Here is a 27,664-nt window from a genome sequence, read left to right as displayed (position 1 = left end):
TTTGAAGAAGCACATTACATATTATTATCAATTCTAAATGTGAAGCATTCATTATTTTTTAAATATTTCCTTTTCAAAGAAATTAATTTACTTATAATATCATTACCAAGCATTTTGACGTAAATTACTTAAATATTGGTAAATTCTTTATAAAGTTAAATGTTTTTGTGATATGTTTTTATTATTTTTGATTAATAAATATTCAATACATAATAATAATTTACATAACTTGTTGTTATTTTTTCAATTATATAAGAATTGCTACTTAAAATAAAGATGAAGTTTGTATTGTGTGATCTTCATTTCTTTTTTCATGATCCTTGTAAAGGGGATAATTAATAAAAAATTGAGAACTTATAAAATTGGTTATTGACGAATGCTGGATTCTGCTTATCCGTATTAGTGTACTATTCAAATTTTATAAAAATATATCAAAGATATTAAAATAAGTATTTTTAATTTTAAACGAATTTAATATAATATAGACATGAAAGAAATTGATGGATACTTTTATTATGTTAAAAAAGTATATAAAGACGTAATGTATGTTAAATATATTTTTCACAATAATATATTGCAAAATTATATTTTTGTAATTAAATTTATAATTTATATATTATGATTTTATAATATGTGTATCTTTTTATTCTCTATATAGGTATCTCGTTTGCAAAGAAAAAAATTGTGGGGGAAGAGGTATAATTAAAAATGAAATATTTTCCTTACGTAAATGTCATAGGCATTCTATCTCCAATCTAAATAAAAACATATTCTTCCAATATTTGAAAGAATTAAGTAAGATTTCCGAATTGGAACCAAAACAAATTTTTTCAGCGGCATTATCCAAGTATGTTTTCATGTTCATATTACTTCTTATCACATATATGTAACTTAAAAATTCAAAGAAAAAATTGTACCTGGTTGAAGGTACCCAAATATAGGAAAGAACATTAATTATGTGTCATGTAGAAGATATATACAGAGATTTAAAAGAAAAAATAATGCAATTAATATTAATATAAAAGGTAAAAGTTTTAACAAAGTAATAGAATATTTTGAGCAAGAAGAGAACAGATTCTTAAGAGTAACAGATGAACGAAAGATTTCAATAGAAATAATAAAAACAATGTATTCAAAAAATATTATAATATATGAACAACAATTTGTCGAATCGTTTTCAGAAATTAATAGTATATTTGTAGATGCTACTTATAATGCTGTTCCAAACATTAGGGAGAAAAATATTCAGTTGCTAACCATTTTAATAAAAATTGAAAATAGCAAATTATCTATGGTAAGCTAGGAAGTTTATTCACTTCTGAATACTTTTTTTTTATATGTGTGATTCTATTTAAATAATTAAAAATTTAGGCAATTCCTTGCTTCTGGATTTTAATGAATAATAGAACAGAAAGCAACTATCAACAAGTTTTCTTATTTATAAAAAATAAGTTTCCTAATTTTACTCCCATCGAAATTACTACAGACTATGAGGTAGCTATTTCGAATTCACTGAAAATAATATTTTCAAACATAAGATGTAATTTTTGCTATTTCCATTATTCCCAAGTAAGCTGGTATTAACATATTTTTATCTAAAGCATAATGTGCTAAATACGACTAATAAAATAATTAACGTTATAAATTTCTTTTAGGCAATTATAAAGAATGCCCAAAAGTTGAAAATAATTAGTAAAGAAAACAATAGATTGAATTGTCCTGAACGCTATATGGTATTAAAGCAGTTAATTTATTTAGCATTGTTACCCCATTATCACATAACACAAGTATATGAAATTATTAAAAAGAAAGCAATAGAAGAGTTCGGAGATTTCTTTCGTATATTTTTTATGTACTACGAAAGACAGTGGCTAAATAAAATAGGAGCAGAACAATTCTCTGTATTTCATCAAACTGACCGCACAAACAATTATATAGAAAGTTATCACCGAACTTTAAATAGAAGTTTAGGAAAACACCCAAATTTCAATTTATTTTTCCGTAAGTTTTCTTTTTTTATACAGGCATTCTAAGTCAACACTAAATTAACAATATGTATATATAGCACGAGCATTAAATATCTAATTCTATACATATATAAAATGTCATAGGATTGATTTAATGCAATAATAGTTTTGATTTTTCTCTTTATTTATCAATTATTATATTCATAATTTAAATGATATTGAAACATTTTTCAGGTAATTTAAAATATTTTTTATATGTTAATATAGGAACATAATTCTTGCAGATACACTTCGAAAGGTTGCAAACGAAGCAAAACATGTAAAAGAAAAAATGCAAACGATGATATACCAAACCAGAGAGAAAAAAAAATTATCAGTAGAACGATCAAAGGAAATCTCAAAATTTTACAAAGAATTACACCTTATTGAAGCAACTAATAATAACAACATAGAAAATGATATCCTTAATTTATTTCATAACTTTAGCGAAATGAAAGCGTTGGAAGAACAAGAAAAAGAAAATATGTGCAAGTATGTGAAAGAAATAAAAGTAATTCAAAGAAACCATTGTATACAAAATAATCTACCAACAATAACTATTAATGTTAATAATAATGATGATATAATAAGTAAATTAATTTCTTTGAAAAGGAAATATTTAAAAAATAATGAATGCTTCACATTTAGAATTGATAATAATATGTAATGTGCTTCTTCAAAATAAAAATTAACAGTTCATCTCAGCACAGCCTATTTCATTGATTGGCATAATCTTTCTCTGGATTCTATTTGTATTTTGTTTCTTCTATTTACATAAACGACAAAATTATAAGCTTCTTCACAAAAAGCTCACCTCCTGTAAAGAAATGAATTAATACATTAATTACATTTAAATGTTAGCGGATAATGTCTTTAAAGCAGAGTGCATAGATATTCAGTTTCGACCAATTAAAATATTAAGCTACTTTGAAATGTGCATAGCCTGACAGGTATTTGACACTGACTTTAGAAAACAATATAGCTTAAATTATTGAAGAGCACTAGTTGAAGTCTATGTACTTTACTTACTTTTAAAATTATATTAATGTTATTATTGTATATTCTACTGTGTTGTAATAGAAAATTATCTTAGTTCAATTTTTAAAAATGTAGCAAGGATTTTTCCATTAACCAAGTGAGAAAAAATTATGTTATAAATTGTTTTAAAAAATACAGTGAATTTACATGAGATATGAAAGTTTACCTACAGCAAATGGTATCTGCATCCTGGTAATAGTATCTAATATATATTAAATTATAAGCTTCTTGATTTATGTTGTAGCGTTGATCAATCTGTTATTAAACTTAGCCTTGCCATAATGTAATCGACAATTAATAGAATTACATAATCCTTCTCAATGGGTGCATATATTTTAATATAGGTTGAATACTTGGGTAGTTCAGTTATAGCCATTCGACATTGTATCGTTTTACCTATAACAAGAGGAAAATTTCACAAAGCATTTATTACTTAAGTTATTAATAATAGAAATCAATTGTTATAATTCAAACTTATCTGATAACTGTTTATGTCCACTTCGTAATAGGAAATATAGCTATGTCCATGTTCATAATAATTAAAATAGTAAACTGGGAGACACTTTGACATTTTTATCAGCTACAACTCCACCTATTTAACAAAATACATAGTAAAGATGATTCATTTTACTTGCCTATTGATAACGTATTATTATTAAGAATGAATTAAGTTGAAAGGACTGTTACAGCTTAACGAAATTTGCAAATGTTAAATTAAAAGTTAAATGAACCATTAATCAGCGTAATTTAAAAAAAATAAATTTATGCTTCTTTACAATACTTACACGAATAACGTTGATTATAAATGTATATTATAATTTAAAAATTTTGACGCTTTAATTATAAAATTCAAGATTTAACCTCTACTCCTGTCATTTTGACATTGAAAGTAAACATAACACACACATTTAAAAAACACGTCAGTAATTGCGATTTCTTCTTACAGATGGCACTTGTAAAACCCTAGAGTTTAACCGTTACCAACCCTAGGAATAAAACTGACAAAATTTTTTCGCAAAATTGTCGCCGACCCGATACTTTCGCCCGACATTTTCCCCAGGAGCAGAATCGATGAAGGCCAGAGCAATGAGGTGGGTGAATGCATTTTTGTGCTTGTGTTAATATGAATGTACATATATACATCCTACTACTTCTACTACTGGATCTGTGACAAGAGTGGCGACTGCTCCGCAGCTCAGCTGCTGCACTCAACAACCATCACAAATTCACAATCCTGTCTCAGTGTGGTTGTATTGTTGGGACATTTTGGTATGCAAGTTTCCATTAAAAGAAGAATTCAGGTTAACTTTGATTCCTGCAATTTGCACGTTTGCACTTCAGCCAAGTGGATATTGAAAAAAGTCGGCTTCTATCTATCCATCTCCAAATCGTTAGTATTAAAAGCCCCCTCCGCTCTTTTTCAAATGAAAAGACTTTTCCACGATTCCCCATTCTCTTCTTGCAATTTCCTCTTTTTATTAACGTATATTGAGAAACCCTAGAAAATTTTAGTGTTATTTTCACAAGAACTTGACATACCATACGGGTAAACTTGTTTCGTCATGTTGTTTTTGATTAATCTTATTATTCGTGTAAAAATAAACTAATTCATTTTGTGATGTGGTTTCTGAGAAGTACTATGTCAGGTTGAAATAAATTTTAATATAATTTAATATTACGTCCTAAATATATTTAATTTCATACTTTTGATTTTTATCTTTCCATTCTAAGTAGTTACGAAATTTGTGGGAGATTGAATTTATGCAATGGGGTTCTTTGTGTTTTCAGCTGGCTCAATATGATCAATTATATTCAAGATAGCAGCAGTGACACTGAAACTGATTACAAAGAGACAGAGGGACGTTCACGTTGTAGGCTTTATGCTAGGATTTACAAAAACAGATTAGGGTAATGTTTATTCGCCAGACTATTCATTACTTCAGGCAGAGTTTTTCTCTATTTTGATGTATACTTTTTATTTGAAATAAAAAAATAAAATATTTTCTTCAAATTTGATTAATAATGTGCCTAAATTTTAATATTAATAAGATTAATATTTTTACTTTAGATAGTAAATTAATGATTTAAAAGTTTTTTAATTTAATGTTTATTGTAGCATGCAATTAGATCCTTGATATGATGAAATTTATTATTCGCATGTTATTTATCTGAATTAATTAGCAAATTTTGCCGATTAATCGATAGCATACATTTTAATATACTAAGTAATTGAGTAAATTTTTAGTTATTTAAATCAACAAACATTATCATTGTAGATAATTCACAAAAAATTCACAATAAACATAGCATTAAATTTATGCCATAATTCAACACAAAGTACACTAATATCATGAAATGTTTTAGTTGATTTGTAATTACTATATCCAAGATTAGTTATCAGCAGGTAAAGCTTAAATAATGCCTGTTGTCGTTAGAAAGAATTAGTAAGGACATGTGGTTGTTTTGCATGTAGTTGTGGTGGCTCATCCAAACCAAAATCTTGTCTGGTACAGAGGGATGGAAGCAATGAGAGACACTGTCATTCCTTCAGTTCAGGCAGACAGAATTCAAATATGAATCGACAAAACAGGTAAATCATATTAGAATCGGAAACAACCTCAGGAGTGTGGTTATATATTTTTCCTAAAAATGTTTATATTATTTAAAATTGCTTATTGCAATTATATTTATGAAAAAGTAATTCAATATTTGGTTGATTCTCCCTTGATATTCAAAAACAAGATCAAAGGCTACAAATTTTATAAGGTAGGTTTCTTCAATCTACACAATCGCTCATATTTACATTAGGCACACTCATCATAAGTTTGTCCTTCTAAAATAATCCTTTTCCGAAAAGTGATATATTAGTATAATTTTGATATAGGCCCAGGCCAGAGTTTGGTGTAGGGAAAAATCAGCATACACCAAATAGGGATGCAACTCCTCAAAGACACGTGCCAGCTTCAGGATCCACCACTGGAATAAATAGCCAACAGGGAAGTGATGAACGCATCACTCTAATTGTTGATAATACCAGGTATGATTTTAAGAACAAAATAAATTAAACCAATTGCCAAAATTTACTTGAAAAGGTAATAATTGATATATTTTCATCAGGTTTATAGTCGATCCAGCTTTATTCACTGCACATCCTAATACAATGCTGGGGAGAATGTTCTGTTCAGGAATGGAATATGCTCAGCCTAATGAACGTGGCGAATACGAAGTGGCAGAGGGTTTGTCAGCAATGGTATTTAGGGCAATTCTAGAATATTACAAGGGTGGAGTGATTAGGTGTCCCCCAACAGTCACAGTTCAGGAGTTACGAGAGGCTTGCGACTACCTTCTCGTTCCATTCGACGCCAATACCGTGAAATGTCAAAATCTGAGTAAGCATTCCCACTTCTTGCACATGTTATGAAGTTTATTTCTTCCTGTAAGGTCATTGGATTAAAATAATATGAAATCAATACCTTCACTTTAAACCATCTTTTTACTAAAATAAAAATAGGACGCGTGAAGAATAAATAAAGATCACTTTGAATTATTAATAGAACTCGTCAATAAATTGCAGGAGGATTATTACATGAATTGTCCAATGAAGGGGCTCGTTGCCAGTTCGAGGTCTTCCTGGAGGATTTAATTTTGCCACTGATGGTGAATAGCGCCAGGAGAGGAGATCGCGAATGTCACATTGTAGTTTTGCTGGAGGACGACGTGGTCGACTGGGATGAAGAGTATCCACCCCAAATGGGAGAAGAGTATTCTCAAAGTAAGTAAAATATATGAAGAACCTTCAAGAAAATCTATTTCCGGCATGAAATATTATTGAGTAAACAATTAATAATTATTCTCAATCAACCTTTGAAGCACTTTTAGCTCGTTAGTCTCACTTTCTTTTCTGAGCAACGCGTGTTGCAGAATTTACATTATAATTAACCAGAGTCATTCATAATTTAATTAAAAAAGAAAAATAATTTTAGCTCTTTGAAATCAATAAGCAATTTAAACAAGATCGAATTCGATATTTTTTGTTTTACCATTAATTACAATAATAAATTCTAAATTATATTATAAAATGTAATTAAGTGAATAACGAGATTTTCTATGTTTGACAGCTGTGAATAGTACGGCAATGTACCGATTCTTCAAGTATATAGAGAACCGAGATGTGGCTAAGCAGGTAATGAAGGAAAGGGGATTGAAGAAGATAAGATTAGGAATAGAGGGCTACCCAACGTATAAGGAAAAGGTGAAGAAGCGTGCTGGAGGTCGCGCCGAGGTCATTTACAACTACGTGCAGAGACCGTTCATTCACATGTCGTGGGAGAAAGAAGAAGCGAAGAGCCGTCACGTCGATTTCCAGTGTGTCAAGTCGAAGTCCGTGACGAACTTGGCTGAAGCTACGGCTGATCCTGTCCTCGATGCTGGAGGAAACCCAATAAACTCTATTGCATTCCTGCAGAACGCTGAGCCAGTTTCACAACCGGAAGCTGTATTACCGGGTGGCCCAGACGCAGATCAGGAAGGTGCAATCGGACTTCTCGCTGAATCAGATCTAGTCGCATTACCCCTTCTAACTGCTGACGACCCATGAGCCATGCCTGACTCTCTGCTGGTCTCGTTCACTCTAGGACCGACGAATTTCTCAATAAAACCGGAAACTTCCTTAGGAATACCGATAAAACACAAGTGTATGTCTCCCAGAGTGACAACAACCATGACGAATCCTAAAACGGAGAATTCTCTTGGTTCTTCACCGGTAACTACTTCCGGAAACGAACACTACTCGATGGAAGTGGCTGAAATAGCGAAGGAAGGGCTTCTGGAATTAACTGAACTGGCACAGCAGCTAGAGGCAGTTTTATCAAAAGATTCGAGAACTTTGCGGGCAGAATCGAAAAGTTCTAAAGATTATGAATGTAAAAACGAGTAGAGCAACTGTAATAATTCAAGTATTTACATGAATGAATTAAAGCTTCGGGGTTGATATTGAAGGTACCTAAACTTATCTGACGATTCCTCCGCGACACTGGAATAGGTCCAAACGTTGAACCGTTCTTTCAGTTCAATTTCTACACATTTACAAACTCTCTATATGTCAGTTTTACAAATCATTGTTGAACTAATATTATTTCCTTAGCACATTGTGATACCTCCCTCTCTTCCATCTCTTTTAATATTTTAAACATCTCACCTTAGTTTTCTATATCTTTTGTCCCCAACCCTCGTTCCCCTTTCCTACTATTTTTTATTTTGACAACTTTTTCAAATGTTCCTTCAACCAAGATTTTCTATGATTATTCCCCTCCAATTTTATACTATTAATAAAAATTACAATACTTTTTTCTTAAAGAGCTGTATTTATTTCTCAACCCCACTCTCCCTCCTCATCGGCACTGTTTATATGCTACATTTAGTCGCAACTAAACTAGATAAAATAATGTCAAGGAAACTAAAACCAAGCAAAAATAAATTATCAACTCGAATAATTTATTAACAACCAAATTTTTTATCGCATCTATAACGATCATCTATTGGTCGAAGTAAATTATATTATGCTATAAGGAGGGAAAGTACTGGAATCTAACTAGGTTGCAAGCGAATCTCTCCCATGAACTATGAAGTGCTACTTTCAGTCTCAGATCTGATAACGCCAGCAAAATATCAATATATACATATGCTATATTGAAAGGATATCACGAATGTGGAGGATGAGAGAGAATGTTAATTTTATTTAATTCTGTGGATTTCTGATGTATACGAATGTGAGGATGAAAAATCTAATGGTCAAGGCAAGGAGAGGGGGGGGGGGGGTGGGATGGTTAGTTAAGGGGGTAGAAAGGAAGGGTAGTAAGTGGAGCATTGACCAAGTGAGGTAGGTTTGTCGTCGGGTGCTATGACTGAAGAAGGGTGAGAGGGTTGGTCGAAGGGGTGGGCGACGGGCGTGTGTGGGTGGTTGGGGATTTTCGAACGTTATCCGCGCGCTGAAGGAACGCAGGCGCTGATGCGATCAATAAATAGCGTCCCTAGCCGAAAGCAGCGGATCAGTAGCGTTTGGGTTCGCGAGCGGCGAGGGTGGGCGTTCACCAGCTCTGCCGACGCATCAAACCATCCACCGGCACTCCAGACAGCTTCCTGCGGGCTGCCAGGTGACGGGCATTCGTCACTATGCAACCTCCGCCGAGAAAAGTAAGATCATCTTCCTCCTCTCGTCATCGTCATCCCCTCACCCCCCCCCCCCTTTCCCTTATGACCTTTCTTCCTCCAACTTTTACCCCTCAAATTTTACGACACGTGTCTTTCCCACACCCCCTCCGCTACCCCCCTCCCGCACCACTCGCTAGTTTCACTTTCGATGATCTTTCGCTTCCTAGATCAATCAACCATCGATGATCTTTTTATTTCTCTTTAAAAATATTTCTACCCCAAGAGCCCTCAGCCTCTACAGCAACGTGCAGTTTTCTTCCATCATGAATCTCTCTTTGGAAAATTTCGTCATTTTAATGACTTCTAGGAAACGTGTTGATTTTGTGCTCTAATTTTATCCATTACTCGCGTGCACTCAGTATTTGTGCACACCAATGATGATTTTTGTGATGTTTTTACAGTTTTCTGTCTTACGCTTCAATGACGCATCGATGATTTTTCTCTTTTTTCATGACGATTTGTACGTTTGTGCAGTGTAAGTTGGTGATTCTTGTACTTTTCCATTTTGGAGTCTCGAGGATTTGGATGAAAATCGTCATAACAGAAGTCATTAGCGAGGCCTTGGATTTTCTTGCTTAATGATGATTTCCCTTGATGTTCGTCGAGTTCTCTCTTCTTAATTTCTTCAAGGAGTCTCGCGTTTTCCATAAAAGACGTTTTTCAGGCCAGTCCATTCCTAAAATAATGTAATCCGAGCCCTCCGAACTTGTCGGAAGCGAAATCATAAAAGTTTTTGTGGAAATCGATTACAGGAGGGTTTTTTCGTGTGATTCTTGAATGATTTGGGAGATTTGCGAGATTTTCGTGGAGAAGGCAGGTCTCTCCTGCTTGGGCTACTATCGATTTCTGATGTCTCGCGCGAAAATCGAGCGAAAGCGCCCCGACAACTTCACTGAATGAGAAAATCAATGCACGCTTGAACGTCCGCCACTGCACGAGAATTTCTCACGCTTAAAAGAGCCCAGTTTTCATCCACGTTTCAACCATTCACAGGTCAAATTGCTTTTCCTGATTTTCATCAATGAAAATCTCACCATGATTTTCCACAACTTGGATGAAAAAGAAGTTTCAGAAACTTTTATAGTTGAAGCAAGATTTTTCTTTCAAACCCTTTATTGCAATTAATTAAATTCTGTAATTTTTCCGAATGAAAGTTTTCGTTGAAAATGACAATAATTTGGATGATTAAAATGTTATCTCTTTTGTTTTGATGAGATAACGCTAGTGTTTCGTTCATTCTTCTATTTTTGTTTGTGTTTGCGTAGATCACGTGTCGCCCGAAACTCCTGCGTGACTTCCGGTTGGTCAATCCGTACAACGATCGCCTCTCCTGACCTAATTCAAGCGCCCTAGCTTTCCCTTCACTTTTCACCACGCGAAATTATAGTTTTTGCCTTCGTTCCTCAAGATTCGTCCAATCGTCTAAAAATCTCTAATTACTCGTTTACCTTTCATCATTAAATAAATTATCGCCCTCGATTTTATATTGATCTGTTTATCTTTTTCACTTTCCCCCATGTTGTTTTTTCGTCAAAAACTTGTCCCTTCATCTTCCCCTAATGATAAAACAACTCTTGGGACTTTCGTATGACGACTTTTTCACGATTGCCACTTTGAAGATTTTCTGGACAATCGAATACATGTTGATAAAAGTTTATGAGAGTGAATTATATAGTGCTCTAAGTTGAAAAATTCCTGCAATTTTATAAGAATTCTAGTAATATCTATTAAACAGTTCTGAGACTTTATGGAAATTAATTAAGCGAACTACGACAGATCTCGATATTACTAAGTTAATGGCGATTGTGGTAAAAATAAATCAATGTTGACACGCCATATATGAAAGTTCTTCAAATTTTGTATCAACTTTTCGAATATTTTTGAAGACGAATGAGTTACGACAACTTGTGCGTATCCTCAGGAGTATTTTTGTTTCGATAGAAATTAAAAATTAACAAAGCTGAATCAGTGTTTAAACCTGTAAGAATCTTTTCGAAGAGTTTTAGATATGACTGAGATACGGTAGATTTTTGTGTATCCTCGATTGTGCTTTCAATGAAAAAAGCTGATAATTGGTGGAAATAGGTCAGTGTCTCAATAATATGAGTAGGTCTTCTCCGAAAATTGAAAATTAAATGGTAGTTACTGGAGGTTAGTCCAGGCTCGTGTTCCTTTTTGTGTACACGAGCCTCCTAACCCTCCTAACCCACTTTGGCCTATCAAATGTTTCTGGCGATAAAGGTGTTGGCCCAGAACTCGGCCCATATTGCTGCTTCAATTCGTTACGATTCAGTTTGCCTCGTATTTTTTTACTAGTCTAATGCGCTCGTTCAGTTATGTAAGATCCTAGACCCTATGCGATTCAACAACCACCCCAAAATCCATCACCACTCCAACGCACTCAGCATCCATCCCGCACGTTATTAAAATCCCCCGATCAAAGACTCCTCCGATTCATCATCGACATCGATTCTTAAAACATAATAAGCCACTTGGCCCAATTCTCTTCTTGATGACAAACTATTTATTCTCGTGTGCATCATAAAATTATTCGAGCTATCATTTTTATTAAAATTTTGCCCTCTATTATATATTTGTTTAATAACATCAAATTTAAGTTTAAATTTCATTCGATTTTCAGAAGCTCTAATTAAAATCAAGTTTATTATAAAACAAAAAAAAATAAGAACATAATATACAGTTTTTATTCACTAACAAACTTTCTACCATCATGTTTAATGAAACTTTAAAGCAATTTTCCATACTTTACTTTAATAATCATAGCTGCTCATTATGTAAATATTATTTTCTCCTAGTTAATTTCAAGTATTTAACTTGTTATTAAATTAAACGAAATATAAAATACCTGAGTGCTCTTATCAAATAGTATGTGAACTCAGCTGCTATATACACCCCCCCCCCCATCCATTAAAAATCTTTAATATAAACACATACATCATTTTTATTAAAAACTCCGTGACTGTTAAGAAAATCAATGATTTTCTTTTTTCAGGGAAATTTTGCAAAATTTCTTAAAAATGTACACGCGGAACAAGCAGCCAAGCTACAAGCTAAAAATCAACATGAATGCGACCTTCTCGAAGACATACGGTGAGTATCCATCTTACGTAAAGTGGATTATCTAAAAGCTCTTGGCAACCTTTGTCAAGAACTTTAAGGTTAAACTTTTCACCATGAATATTTACCTCGATTTACCTGCAATTTTATTATCATTCGATAAAATTTATTCAATGCATCCTTAGATGATTCCATTTTTCAAAAATACTCTATGAGAAATAAAATCTCTTGGATAAGTAAAGATTTAAATAGAAGCAACGTTTATGTATACTCGCAGAGTTTTTTGGCGTATGAATTATTAAACCATTTTATTTTTATAGTAATTTTACAATTAAAAAATCGGCGATCGAGAAATCTTATTCCGAGGCACTACTCAAGATATCGTCCGCCTACTTGAACAAGAAAATTCCAAATATCCCGGATATAAAGATAGAGGGTGCCGGAGAGAAATGGTATAAAACTTTTATATAATAAAAATTTTTTATATTGTACAAACGTAAGATTTATTCCTCCAGGAACATGTGGAATGTGTGGAGGACAGTATTGGAGGAGAATGAAAAATTGGCGAGGGCACGTTTGGCAGCAGTCGAGGTTTTCCAACAACAGATTGCCGACGATGCGAAAGTTTTGAAGATGCACAAAGTGCAAATATCTAAAAAGGTATTCCAACACTTGATTACCAATTTAAAAATATACGAAAGGTCAGCTTCAAATTATTCTTTAGTTCTGGAAATTTTTTCTAATTTTAATTCTCTTTTTTTAATTATTATTATTAAATAAATAATTATTTTCAAGTTACTCCTGATATGACAATAAATTGTCCATCGAGATAATATAAGATTATTTTCAAACTTTTTTCAGGCCATCGACCAATTACTCATAGTACAAAAGGAGCTGCAGACCTGCGTTCAAGATGTCGATAAAACTAAAAAATTGTACTTTGATGAGGAGCACAGTGCCCATGATGTCCGTGATAAAGCGAAGGACATAGAAGAGAAGTTAGCATCAATTTAACATATTACATAAAAACAACAATTATTCTTATTATTCATAATAAATCATATCTGAATTTTGCTTTTAGATTGAAGAAAAAGAAAGGATCTTTCTTCCAGTCAATAACGTCTTTACAGAAAAACAGTGCTAAGGTACAAATTTTTAATTAATTTGACAATATAACAACTGATATAAGATCACTGATTCTTTATAATTAATTTCAATAAAAAAGTTATACTAAAATATAATATTGTATATCCCTAATGAGATTAATGACTAACAGGAAATAATTAATTAATGCAAATTATATTGTTTGCTCTATATTAATCAATTGATAAAATTCTTAGGTGAGCTCAAAACGAGACGCTCTGGAAGAAAAATCAACGGGAGCCCGCAACGATTATTTACTTAGCCTCGCAGCTGCCAATGCCCATCAAAATAGATATTTCGTAGTTGATTTACAACATACTATGCAGGTGAGTATAGCGAGAATAAACTTAAGAGAAAAACTCTAAAATCTCCAAAGAGTATAACTATTTTTACACCTTCGTATTCTCTTTGATGAAAACAGTACTTGGAGCAAGGAGTATACGATAAAGTAGCTGAGTATTTAACGCTCATGGGTCGTACAGAACTTTTAACTTGCCTCGCCACCCAAAACAGTTTTGGAAAAATCCGAGATCAAGCTCAACAGGTAATCCGCTAAGACCAGTGCTCGATGACATTCGACTATACAGATTTTTTGTTAAACAAAAAATTACAGATATTTTTCATAAAATTACTGCTACTTTAAAATTATAATGTAATAAAGTGCATTTTTTCAGCTTACTAGAGAATATAATATACAGTGCTGCTGTCTGTATTATCCAGTACTCAAGCAACATATACAATATGATTTTGAACCCTGTGACCTTGACCCTATGGACAGGTGAATATTTAAACAATAAATAGCAATTTAATAACATTTGTTCAACTAGGTGGTTAAATGACATTAACACTATTTTAGGGTAACTGCGGATCACTCGGCAGCCACGACATTAGGTAAGGAAGCCCGTCGCTGGTCGACAAGAATCGCCAGGGAAGTGAGCAGTATAAGAGAAGGGAACCGGAAGTTGCAGGCCCTGCTGGCCCTCAAGGAGTCTGGTCAAAAGGCGAGCGAATCTTCATCGTGCCTTTTCAATATAATTCTTAAAGCTTCTGTAAAACTTTCACTATTCTATTTCGCAGACCGATCCAAACGACCCTACTGGACCTGACCTTGACACAAAAATCGATGAGTTGAAACACACGATACGACGGGCAGAGGTTCGTTCTCCATTTTTCATTACAGCTATTATTCAATTATTGGTCCACTGAGCGATGATTATGAGACGAGTGTGGTTTTGTCGTTAATAGACCGCAAAACTGAAGGCCGAAGCAAGAATAGAGTGTCTTCGACAAGGAGGAGTCAGTGTTGACGAGTTCCTTCAGGAAGCTGAGAGTCTCAGTGTACAGGATATGCCCAGGTCTGCTAGCTCCCTCTCCGTTAGGACTGATGTTTCTGGAACAGCGGTAATTGTCCATTAAATAATTTCTTGACTATTTTCCTCAATGGAAAATAATGATTGCATTATTGTTTTCTTACCACAGGAACACCCCTCGTCCGATTCCTTCTACGACAGCGATGGTGATGGCGGAAGTGACTTGACTACAGTTGAAAGACCAGAAAGTGCTCGAGCCACTCATCAGGATGATGATTCCACCGAAGAACGTCAGAGGCATGACAGTGCTGAAGTTGATGGTAATTAATAATCTTTCAATGTTTGCATTAATTTTAGAAATTTCACTCTCGTTTAAAGCTACACACCTCAATCTCCCAAATACCATCCATCTTCCTTTCAGATAATAATTTATCATTTAAAAAATTCTTCCAGTCACAAATTACATGATCTTGTTTGCTCACAGCCCTGCTTGAACAAGAGAAACAGCGAATAGAGCAATTGACGGCAGGTTGGGACGACCCAACCGCAGTTGATTGGGAAAACGAAGAAAAGGACGAACGATCCGAATTGAATCAAACGCCAGACACGACGCAACCTGCCCCTCAAATCTACAAATGCACAGCCCTTTATTCTTACACCGTAGGATATCAACTAACTTTCCTAGTCAATTTTATCAGCTCTGTTTATTAACAATTCTACAAAATCCATAATATTAATTTGTCAGTCTTACTAATTAATAATTAAAAGCTGTGTTTAATTCGTATTAAACAAAGATGATAGAATGAGCTATATATATTGTTCAATCAAGGCTTTGGTATTAATTCGACAAGTCGTTACTGTCTCCAGGCACAAAATCCAGACGAATTGTCAATTGTTGAGAGCGAACAGCTGGAGGTGGTCGGTGAAGGTGACGGTGATGGTTGGTTGAGGGCCAGAAATTATCGTGGAGAGGAAGGATTCGTCCCACAGAATTATCTGGATGTCGAGAGGGAACCGGAACAAACTTCGGGTCTCTCCTCTCAGGCACCAGGACTCATCCAACAAATCTCCTTCTCATCGGTAGATTACACCATCGACGACCACGACGCCGTTGATCCTGATGCTAGTTTTCTAGCCGCCCAGGCACAGCAAGCCATTGTACAGAATCATGTAGGACTCGATGGAGGTTTGCTAAAGTCTTTCTCCACTTCTTCAAATTTCAAAGCCTGGTTTACATCTACAATTTGGGTCTTAAGCTGGAAGCTTTGTAAGGTATACGTTAATTTTGATAAACTTCTTAAGATATGTATTATTTGGAACCTTTATATACAAAAGAACAAAGCTGTGTATGTAGACCAGACATGAAACCTGAGGATATATATGATAATTTTTTTTAGTATTAAAAAGTAACACACAGAAGTTTTATTTTTTAAACTCTTGTATCTATTCACTTTGTAGAAGTTGAACAGTTTTGCGTTGCCCTTTATGACTATGATGCAACTTGCGATGAGGAATTGAGTTTCCTGGAAGGCGACGTGGTGAAAATTCTGAAGAAGGAACCTCATGATGTTGACGATGGATGGTGGGAGGGAGAGCTTCGTGGTCAAAAAGGCTTATTCCCATCCTTGGTTGTAGAACCTTGTGGACCAGATGGAGCTACCATGACACCAATGGTAAATCACTTAAGAATTTTTTCGTAGCAAATGCCTTTCTATAATTGTGTAATATTCGATTGCAGGATAACACAACACCCCCTAGCTCGGCTCCTCCAGTTTTCACACCACCGGAAGTACCAGATTTTTTCCTGGAAGAAGAGATGGCGCAAAGGCTCATGAATGGTATTCAACTTTTGTTTCAACACTACTGATTTATTTAATTTTATAATAATGTATCTTTTTTTAATTTCTCTTACCATAGAAATCCAAGATAGAAAAGATGCTGATGGAGAACAGGATGATTTTATGATCAACCTTTCCAAGGATCAGAAATGTCAATATGGCTCACAATTTGACGAAGATGAGGAAGCTCCAGGTATAGTTGGTGAGTAAAGACAAATGGCTGCAAAATTGTGTAAAAATGAAAGATTATCAAATAAGATAGAGTTATGTAAAAATATTAAGATTAAGATTAATGTGAGCATAACTTTAATTGCTCACTGCTTAGTGGAGGTAATAAGCGAGGATGATAAGGTAAACATATACATTATCTCTTATCTGTGATTCTCACGTTATTTGCAAATAATTTAAATTGGATTTTTTCTTAACAGAAAGATGAATCAAAACCAAAGGTGAAAAAAGGAGGATCCGATGGAGAGTACGGTCTTGGAGTAGCACAGATAATAATAACAGCAGCCACACCGATGGAAGATGTAGAACATCCATTTCCAGGAGTGGAGGAAAAGGTCGAGGAACCGGTGAATTCCGAAGAAGATACTGCTGCAAGTGTTGCAGAGAACGACTCGAAGGATATGCCAATCTTGGTGGAGGAAACAGAGGAACCGGAAGTGACAGTTGAAGTTCCAGAGGTACCGGAAGTTACAGAGGAACAAGAAGAGAAAGCCACCGTGGACGATTTGCCAGCAGACTCTGCACCGTTTCCGATCAGCAGTAGTTCCGGAAGTGAAGGCGACTCCACTTCCGGTCCCAGTACAGCTGATAATTCGCAGTCAATTCCGTCACGTGGTACCGTGATTGAGGTTCGTCCAGGACAACCAGAAGAGCCTCGGGAGGCCGAAAAATCCGAGGAGCCGTCGGGAGTTGAGGATCCCGAAGACCTGGAGGATCGCCCGTTGGACATCGAGCCTGGAAAGGTGGTCGTTGGTGGTCGTGCTAGTATCCCTGATGAGCTCCAACCCGACCAACTGGAGATATTGCAGAACTTGAAGGAGTCAAACGCCTAGGAATGACTAGACCTCGGAGATGATTATCCTGCCTTAAACAAACTGGCTCTTCCAAAGAATCATCCGAACAAATTCCAGCATCTGCTAGAATTTTGGCAATCTCCTGAGGTTATTGGGAAAAAAGGCTAACCGTTGATTGGACCTGCTGTTGGTTTTTATTAAATTGATGTGTACACATTTTGCTGGGCTAAAGAGAAGCTTGGGGAGCCCCGACTAAACTGCGGTTGCGACTTTTGCAACCGATTTACAAAGGCGTCAATGTACAGTCGTTGAGGTAATAAAGAATTGTCGATATCTATAATAGAAAAAACAAAGTTTGCAGTCTCTCTTTCTCTTTCGCTATCTCTCTCTCTCTCTCTCTCTCTCTCTCTTTCATTCTTATTTTCACTCTCACTCTCATTGTATAAATTACAAGAAAATACCAAGGCGATATTGCATGTAAAAATGAAAACTCTTTTATTCTACATTTTCATATAAATTCTTGTATAAGAGATTATCAAGAAAAAACAGAGAAAAACTTGTAGGCTCTTTATAGGCTTCTCCTCCATTTCCAAAACTTTTCAAGGTTGCATTCTAAGAGCACCATCCAATCTGATAGTTTCCCCATTCAACATAGGGTTTTCAATGATACTTTGGGCAAGCTGAGCGAATTCGTCGGGAAGTCCTAGTCTTTGTGGGAAAGGCACTTGCTTAGCAAGGAAATTTCGCACCTTGTCTGGAAGACTTTGTAAGAGAGGTGTATCGAAAAGACCTGGTGCAATCGTGACTACTCGAATCCCAGCTGAGGATAAGTCCCGAGCTATTGGCAAGGTCATTCCTACAATGGCCCCTTTGCTTGCCGAATAAGCTGCTTGGCCCATTTGTCCATCATAAGCTGCCACACTGGCAGTGTTGATGATCACTCCTTTTTGCCCATCCTGATTAGGCTCGTTCTTTCCCATCAATCCTACAGCCAGTCTTATCACATTAAAGGATCCAATTGTATTGACTTTAATTACAGTTTCAAAAGATTCCAAAGTATGTGGCAAATCTTTGTTGAAATTGTAAGTCTTAAAGGCCACTGCTACACCTGCTGCATTTACCACAGCATTTAATTTCCCAAACTTTGATTGAGTCAAACTCAAAGCTTTAGAAATATCTTCCTCTGATGTCACCTACAAAGAAAATACATTTTGTATGTACATTATGTACTTAAAAGGCCTCAGATATATATATCTTAATTTTATATAACACGTTATCTAAAAGCTTGTTCTTCAATAATAGTTAAGCTAATGTTTTAAATCTGTGTCCTGGAACTGTTAGTTTATTATTGTAGTAAAAGTTTATTAATGTTACAAACGTTTTACAATAATGATCATAAGCTCAATTGCAATCATCGCAGAAATAGAAATTACATATAGACTTTAATGTATTCATAATTTCATATTTGATTTCAAATAAATTTGCCATCATTCAGGGAGATTCATTCATTATTTAGGATGGCCCATTTTAATTGCATCTTATTCACAATATTTAGTTGATTACTATTTTTCCCTTCCTTTTAATAAAAAAGCTTTTGAATGGTTGCTTACATTCACAGGGGCAAATATAACATTTTCTCCAAGTTGCTCTGCTACATCTTTTCCCTTCGAAGTAGGTAAATCTGCAATGACTACCTTGGCCCCTTGCTGTACAAACCGTTCAACAGTTCCACGACCAAGTCCTGAAGCTCCACCAGTTACAAGGGCAACCACATTCTATAACATTTTTAAAATATACTTATACAAGAAAATATAAAAATATGGTTTGTTTTTAATTATTATATAAATATAGCTCATTTACGGCATTTTAATGATAACCAACTGGAAAAGTAGGATTTTTTTTTATAAAAAAATTAGATAAGGAATATTTAATATAACATTTAACGATTACATGCAGAAATTTCCTATGGGTAACTACTTGTCGGGTAAATAATGTTATTTTGCCGGTATAGAATGGAATGTGATTAGGCAATAATTACCTTCATTACAGCGCTCATTTTTTAAAATAATGTCAAAAATCACGGGAAGAATTAAAAAAACTAACTAATCGAGCAGGGACACCAAACGATACTAAAATTAAATGGCAGTTTATCTTTAATTTTAATGAACTGGATATCTCTTTCCAATTGGACTTTAACCACCAAGGTCATGTAACTGATCAAGTTATCAACAGTCATCACCTCTTGTGTGTATGTAGCTCTGGGCTGCGTTCGTTTATGTACTGCCAGTACTGAAAACCTATATTTTACGTGACATAGTTTTGGCCATTAATCTTGCGTCGTGGCGAGGGGAAGTTAGAATCAGAGGGGCGAGGGGATTTCTAGGGAGTTTGTCCGTAGCTGTCAAATGGCGCGATTAACCCTCAATTTTGTATCATCAACAAAAATAATATTTTCGAAAAACGATTGTGGAAAAGAAGGAAGGATTTTAATAAATAACAGAGAAGACAAAATATATCAGATGAGTATAAATTAATAAGAAAAATGCAAATTATTGTGAATTTTTAAGAAAATAAACTTTGTGATTATTTTATTTCTGTTACAGGCTAAATCCTATTCTTCATGAGTTTAAATCACAGGAAAGAAATACTTAAAGACCAATGAATGAAAAAGGACTGATTTATAAAGCATTTCTGTGTGGCCCAGTCATTTGTATAATTGTGACATAATGTTGTAATAGTGAATGTGTCAGCGATTACTGTGTATACAAAGAAATCTTATTACAAAATAATAATAATGTATGATAATGTTTTTATTCCTATTATTATAAATTAAAGCTAGTTCAATTAAAATTTATTATTTTAATTTTTTCCTTAACCACACACAAATTCTATACGTACATAGTAATTACATATTCTTGTAGAACCTATCTTTAAGCTACTCTAACTAAATTGCAACTATTTAAAATCTGCAGGTGACAACTATATTTACTTCAATGATTTTTATTATTGAATGTGAGACAAATTGCATAGAGGTTCTGCTAATTTCTTATTGATCAGTCACATGCTTCCACATCTCGTATGACATTTATTTGCCTTGATTGTTCCTTCTAGTTGTCAACACATATACCAATAATTCTCTAGATATTTTCAAATATGCTCAGATATGCTTATTATACTGTCTAATTGTTTCTATAATAATTAGGATGATTGGTAAACTATTACTGTATTAAATTTGAAGATTGGACACTGGACTTATTGTACCTAAATATGTTTGGCACCTCATCCACATGATATCTTTCCCTTCCATTTGAGAGGATATTGTCGACCAATACGTTTATATGTACTGCTGAGTTCATCTTGTTTTCATCTTCAAATTATATTTTCCAGCTACATAATTGGATATCCATTCCCAATATGCAATACTTATTTTATTATTTCTATTTGTTCATGAAACTTATCTGTTATAAAACCTTAATTTATCCAGTCGCCATGTGTATATCCTATCATTTTCAGATGATTGATATATCTCTCTATCATTCCTGACAACATTATAATAAGAGTAAGGAAATAAGAGTATTCTATATTCAAAATGTATATTCAAACACATAGCTGGAAAACTACTTGAAGCTAAAAAATAAGATGAACTCAGTATTATACCCATAACTCTTAAGGAACTTTATCTATCTAAGGATTATGAGAGCATATCTCACAGAAGAGAGGCCTAATTTAAATAGCATCATTCAAATGCCCAATTTTCAAATTTAATAAGACAATGGTTTAACAATCATTCCAATATTTATAAAATTAATTACATATCAGCATAATCATCTTATCTGCGTGTATTTAAAAATGATAATAAAATTATTGTTATATGTTATAGACTAGAAGAAAATAGTGCAAAGGAGGCATAAAAATATCATACAAGGTAATATGTCGAAGGCTGTGATGGACTCATAAGAAATTTGCAGAACCTCTACGCATTTTGTCTGACATTGAATAATAAAAATCATTGAAGCAAATAGTTATGACATGTAGATTTAAAATAGTTACAATTTTGTTAGGATAGCTTAAAGATAGATTCTACAAGAATATGTAATTACAATGTACGTATAGAATTTGTGTGTGGTTAAGGAAAAAATTAAAATAATAAATTTTAATTGAACTAGCTTTAATTTATAATAATAGGAATAAAAACATTATCATACATTATTATTATTTTGTAATAAAATTTCTTTGTATACACAGTAATCGCTGACACATTCACTATTACAACATTATGTCACAATTATACAAATGACTGGGCCACACAGAAATGCTTTATAAATCAGTCCTTTTTCATTCATTAGTCTTTAAGTATTTCTTTCCTGTGATTTAAACTCATGAAGAATAGGATTTAGCCTGTAACAGAAATAAAATAACCACAAAGTATATTTCCTTATAAATTCACAATAATTTTCATTTTTTGTTATTAATTTATACTCATCTGATATATTTTGTCTTCTCTGTTATTTATTAAAATCCTTCCTTCTTTTCCACAATCGTTTTCCGAAAATATTATTTTTGTTGATGATACAAAATTAAGGGTTAATCGCGCCATTTGACAGCTACGGACAAACTCCCTAGAAATCCCCTCGCCCCTCTGTTTCTAGCTTCCCCTTGCCCCGACGCAAGATTAATGGCCAAAACTGTACATTGTAGAATTTTAGTACTCGCAGTTAATAAACGAACGCAGCCTCTAATTATCAGTTTAATAAACTTGAGAGCAGAGTTGCCAAGTGTTGTACGTTCTGTTCAATAATTTTGCAACAGGCGAGGGGAAGCAGAAATCAGGGGGGCGAGGGGATATCAGTGCTGTGCTGGGATTCTGTAACTTCCCAGCGATCAGCGTTGCCAAGTGTAGTATAAGGGTGCGTTCCAAGTCCTGCTTACAGCGCTGAAAGCGATTAAGAAATCGTTTCGATTCAACTGAAGCGCGCTTTGAAAGCGCTTTAACAGCGCTTAGATTTCCCTAGATTATATTAACATTTTAATTTCCTTGGCTCTCTTTGATCGCTTCAATAGCTAAAACTGGATTTAAGTATAGTTGCGTCAGAAAAAGACATGTCTTCTGCAATTGAAAAGCAACTCAAGCATTTTGTTTTCTTCAGAATTCTATTAACCTTTTCTCTACTTCTGCTGTCATTCAACGCAGCAATTACTTTAACTTCGATCTCAGGTAGTTAATGCGGAATGCGTTCTGTTATTGCTGATACATTTTTTCACTTTTTTTGATAGCGGTTAATAATAGAACACGGCCATTTACTAAATTGATTATTTATTACGTTTAATTGTTTAAAAATTGTGATATTATTGTACTTATTATATCCTATATTACAAATGGAAATGTATAATATGCATGACGAAGAGGAGGACATATACGATGATGCACCTATTTTAGATTATTTAATTAATAAAGAGAATGTAGATAATGATATCAACAAGAACAATGTTGGTAAGTTACAATAAATAATTTTTGACATATACATATATATAAAAATTTTAAACATGGAACTTTAAAATTATATTTTATAAGATTTGAATTTGGATTTTTAACATTTTTTTCAGATAAAATAAAAGCCTTTATATGGCCAGATAAAGCGGTATTATTATTATTAGAGCTGTATAGAGAGAGAGAAGAAGAATTTGAACATGGTTTCAAGCGAAATAACAAAATTTGGGCCGAAATAGCAGGTCAAATAAGAGAAATAGATAAAAAATATTGCGTAACTGGTTCACAATGTTCATCAAAACTAGCTGGCCTGAAGCGTACATACAAAAATATTGTAGATTCTAACAAGAAAAGTGGTAATGGAAATACATCATGGACATTTTATCCTGTAAGTATTTTTCTTGTATATGTATATAAGTATATTAGGTTATGTCTTTTTCATACTGTACATAAAAGAAAATAATTTTAAGAAGTAATTATAACAATTTCTATCAGGTCATGGATTCCATATTTGGGACAAAGGCAGCCACTAAACCTGTTGCAGTCGCTTCAAGCGAGGGACCTATCAACTTAGTTGAACCTACTAATGATAAAGATGAATTTGGAAGTTTGGCATCATCTTCAAAAAGTAAGTTCTTGCATATAAATTTTAAACAGTTAATTATCTATTACATTTATCTATTTAAGTATATTGACATTATTGGTTCCAGCTATAAAGAAAAAGAAAAAACCTCTATCAAATACATTGGAACATTTGGTTCAAATAATGGAAGAAGAAAAAAAAGAAAAAGAAAGAGAAAAATTACTAAAAGAAAAAAGACATGAAGAAAGAAGACAAGATCGAGAAAAGAAGCATAAAGAGCAACTACAGATGCAAAACTCTTTAATATCTATATTACAGCAATTTTTAAATAAGCAGTAAGCATTTGTGATACTTATACTTATATCTGTGATTATAATTTTGTTTTTTACAATTTATGCCTAGGAATGTAGTTTATTAGTGAGATGTATTATGCAATGGGTGAAAATAAGTTTTGAGTTTATTTAAGTTATAAGTGAAACTTGTTTAAAATTACAAACGTTTTATTTAATAATTAATGTAAAAATGGCGTTAAAATATTACCAAAGATAATTGTTTTATTTTCATTGAGATAAAGAAACATGTGAAATAAATTATAGACTAGTTTAACTATTAAAAATAAAATTTATTATAAATAAACTAGTAATATAATTTGAGCAAGTATAAGGTAATCTAAATTATGTAACTCTCATTGGCAACAAATCCATAATTCTGAATCTTTTCGCAATTCCTAAGTTGCTATTATTATTACTATTGTTATTTTGTATGTACGGTTCAGGTTCATCATCATTACTTTCGTCATTAAAGAACACTTCATCATTTTGTAATACACAAATATTGTGTAAAACACAACAGGCTACTATAAATTCTGGAACCTTTTCAAGCGATGTTAAAGGTAAGCAATCCAAAAGAATTCGGAAACGTATTTTCAATTGTCCTATGGCACGTTCTATTGTCATTCTTGTGGAGGAAAGGCAATAATTAAAATTGACTTGCCGGTTGGACAAATGACCATTATCTCGAAATGGAACTATTAGATGAGGGTGGATTGGATATGCTGCGTCTCCAATAAGATGACAGTCATTAGGGAAGTAATCAGGCATATTAAGAAAATTTTGAACAGGGGAGTTCCTTAGAACTCTAGCGTCATGTACGGATCCCACTTGGCCTGCGTAACAATGCGTGAACATGCCCTTCGAATCACATACCACCTGTAAAATAATAGACGCAAATCCTTTTCTATTTATATAGGAAGCTGTATCCTGTTGCGGCGCTCGTATGCGTATATGGGACCCATCGATGGCGCCAATAACGTTGGGGAAATTGGATATATTGTAAAAGCCATTTACAACATCTATCGCATTTTCTTTAGGCCATTTAATAAATCTAGGAGCTAGGCAATGAAGAGCATATGACACGCGTCGTATGGCTCTAAAAGCTGTTGCTCTACCAACTCCAAATTTTACACTTACTGATCTGTAATGATTAGAAACTATTAATATAATTTTTTTTATAAAATCTTTTTAACTTTTTTATCTTTTATGGTAAAAGAGATAAAGTTAGTTGACTGTAGGATACTTATATCTCAGTTTAAACAGAAAAAGTTATAATTTAATTTTTACATACCTATAGGAATCAGGAGAAGCCATAAACCAGAGAGCAATAAGTAATTGCTTTTTAGCATCAATGGGCTTTTTACCACCTATTGTTGAAGTTTTAGTTAAAGATGGTCCAATAATTGATAATAACATTTCAAAGGTGGATGGATAGATTCTACAATTTTAAAATATATCATTATGAAAGAAAGGTGCAAAGAAAACCAGATATATTAACTATATACATTAAATTAAAAGGTATAATATATATAAATTTTTATATATATTAAAAATTTAAATATCTTCATTAGCTTGATATTTGCAAATATCAATTGAAAACATTCCTAACAAATAAAGAAATTAATATAACTTTTAATGTAAAAATGTTACATAAATGGAAAATGAAAATATGAAGTCCAAACCCTTTCTTACTACCATTTTTACCTAAAATGTTGCTTAAATGTTTCAGCATTATAACGAGGAATAACGCGTTCCACATAGTCCGTTATTTTCTCGACTTTTTGGAGTCCATCGCGAGACTTATGCAATGATAAAAGAGTCAAGAATATTCTTCGGTTTGCATGCGAATTATCCCTTTCATCATCTTCACTACAATCACTACAGGAGGATTCGAGTTCACTTTCACTGGAATTATTTAAAATTATTAAGGAGGATAAAATAGTTGAGGCTACAATTTTTGTAGACTGCAATTGATCAACAGCCTCCATATTTTTTCGATAAAATTTATTTATACAGGGTTTTTCTCTAACAGCGGAACATAGGATATTTCGTGTTATTTGACTATAGTAAATTTTACTGTAGTCAAATTACTGTTTTCCATTTAATTTAAATATTAAACGTAGTAACCAAGATTAATTGAGTAAAATGACATTTATAATGGATAATAAAAGCAATTAAACTAAAATAACCATTAAATTGTAACTATCTACGCTTTTTTATTAATTATAATAATGTATAGTAAGTGCTTCATTGCTATAGTTAAATAACACAATCCTATGTTCCGCTGTTAGAGAAAAACCCTGTATATACAGGGTGTTTTTCTAAGTAGCTCAAACTATATTAAAATATCATTCCGAATCAATTATGCGCTCAAAGCTTTATCAGCGCGCATTAGTCATACGGAACGATTTCGAAGCGGAATGCTTCAGTAAAGCACTTTTAACGCTTTAAGCACGTCTCGGAACGCGGCCTAATTATACTACCGTAGTATAATTTTCCTATAGCGTAGTATCCTTAGGATACTACGCTACAGTTTCTGTTCCCTGCGGGATCCTACGCTATAGTTTCTGTTCACTGCGGGATCCTACGCTATAGTTTCTGTTCACTGCGGGATCCTACGCTACAGTTTCTGTCCTTGCGGGATACTACACTGTTCAAAATTGAATCATGTACAGGTATAGTTTCTGCTTCCCTATACTATCTTGTAGCAAAAATGCTTCTCGCAAAATTGATTCATGTCCATCTCAACTACTCTATACTATCTTATAGCAAAAATTTAATGACAACAGCAGACGAAACGCGACATCGACAAATATGAAGATGACGTTTTGGACGTAGTAAAAGTATTATCCAGAAAGCATATTATTTATGTTGGAAATGTAGGGATGTCGAAAAATGGAATGGAAAATAATGCAAATATGGTGCATATATATAATATTATTTATCAAGTATAAAAGGGAAGAGATCGGATGCAATTTTCAGCCTATAAAGAGGAAAAAGCATCAGATAAGTATCGGGAGCAGCAAGTCAGAAGAAAGATTAATTTAACAAAGCAAAATATTCTTTAATCTTTCTTTTGATTTACTGCTCCCGATGCTTATCTGATGCTTTTTCCTCTTTATAGGCTGAAAATTACATCCGATCTCTTCCTTTTTATACTTGATAAATAATATTATATATATGCACCATATTTGCATTATTTTCCATTCCATTTTTCGACATCCCTACGTTTCCAACATAAATAATATGCTTTCTGGATAATACTTTTACTATACGTCTAAAACGTCATCTTCATATTTGTCGATGTCGCGTTTCGTCTGCTGTTGACGCTGTTGTCTTTAAATTTTTGCTATAAGATAGTATAGAGGAGTTGAGATGGACATGAATCAATTTTGCGAGAAGCATTTTTGCTACAAGATAGTATAGGGAAGCAGAAACTATACCTGTACATGATTCAGTTTTGAACAGTGTACGTTTTGGCCATTAATCTTGAGTCTAGACGAGGGGAAGTTAGAATCAGAGGGTCGAGGGGATTTTTAGGGAGTTTGTCCGTAGCTGTCAAATGGCGCGATTAACCCTCAATTTTATATCATCAACAAAAATAATATTTTCGGAA

The 27,664-nt window shown here is 33.5% G+C and overlaps 3 protein-coding genes and 1 long non-coding RNA gene across 5 annotated transcripts; 2 read left to right on the top strand and 2 right to left on the bottom strand.

The window, feature by feature from the left end:
- Positions 1–2,599: 2,599 nt before the first annotated feature.
- LOC136777858 (uncharacterized) lies at positions 2,600–4,062 on the bottom strand. Its single transcript, XR_010823329.1, has 3 exons — positions 3,830–4,062; positions 3,215–3,636; positions 2,600–2,823 (listed from the first exon to the last, which is right to left on the bottom strand). It is a non-coding gene; the product is annotated as an uncharacterized lncRNA (long non-coding RNA).
- A 72-nt stretch (positions 4,063–4,134) lies between these two features.
- Positions 4,135–8,372, top strand: mri (mrityu). 2 transcript variants are annotated; one of them, XM_066734397.1, is made up of 6 exons: positions 4,135–4,434; positions 4,833–4,952; positions 5,929–6,081; positions 6,162–6,433; positions 6,619–6,816; positions 7,163–8,372. In XM_066734397.1, the coding sequence occupies exons 1-6, from the start codon at positions 4,172–4,174 to the stop codon at positions 7,639–7,641; spliced, it is 1,485 nt and encodes a 494-aa protein (XP_066590494.1). In that variant the 5' UTR covers positions 4,135–4,171; the 3' UTR covers positions 7,642–8,372. The 2 variants fall into 2 exon arrangements, with proteins under 2 accessions (XP_066590494.1, XP_066590495.1); XM_066734398.1 differs by lacking the exons at positions 4,135–4,434; positions 4,833–4,952 and adding exons at positions 5,424–5,448; positions 5,518–5,634.
- Positions 8,373–9,105: 733 nt separating this feature from the next.
- Positions 9,106–18,005, top strand: nwk (nervous wreck). Its single transcript, XM_066734396.1, has 20 exons — positions 9,106–9,236; positions 12,268–12,365; positions 12,653–12,784; positions 12,848–12,992; positions 13,194–13,330; positions 13,414–13,477; positions 13,673–13,801; positions 13,897–14,019; positions 14,150–14,253; positions 14,332–14,476; positions 14,553–14,630; positions 14,721–14,876; positions 14,955–15,105; positions 15,270–15,445; positions 15,653–15,971; positions 16,244–16,458; positions 16,524–16,623; positions 16,703–16,825; positions 16,949–16,974; positions 17,052–18,005. Exons 1-20 carry the CDS (start codon positions 9,216–9,218, stop codon positions 17,682–17,684), a joined length of 3,075 nt encoding a protein of 1,024 aa, XP_066590493.1. The 5' UTR covers positions 9,106–9,215; the 3' UTR covers positions 17,685–18,005.
- Positions 18,006–18,116: 111 nt separating this feature from the next.
- scu (scully) lies at positions 18,117–19,893 on the bottom strand. Its single transcript, XM_066734399.1, has 3 exons — positions 19,684–19,893; positions 19,256–19,420; positions 18,117–18,838 (listed from the first exon to the last, which is right to left on the bottom strand). The coding sequence occupies exons 1-3, from the start codon at positions 19,699–19,701 to the stop codon at positions 18,245–18,247; spliced, it is 777 nt and encodes a 258-aa protein (XP_066590496.1). The 5' UTR covers positions 19,702–19,893; the 3' UTR covers positions 18,117–18,244.
- Between the last annotated feature and the right edge of the window lie 7,771 nt (positions 19,894–27,664).

This window comes from Prorops nasuta, unplaced genomic scaffold (genome assembly GCF_024137725.1).
Source record: "Prorops nasuta isolate Cenicafe-Biocafe unplaced genomic scaffold, Cenicafe_Pnas_1.2 PNAS00012, whole genome shotgun sequence".
NCBI classification, from domain to species: Eukaryota; Metazoa; Arthropoda; class Insecta; order Hymenoptera; family Bethylidae; genus Prorops; species Prorops nasuta.
This window is presented reverse-complemented; position numbering and strand designations above follow the sequence as displayed.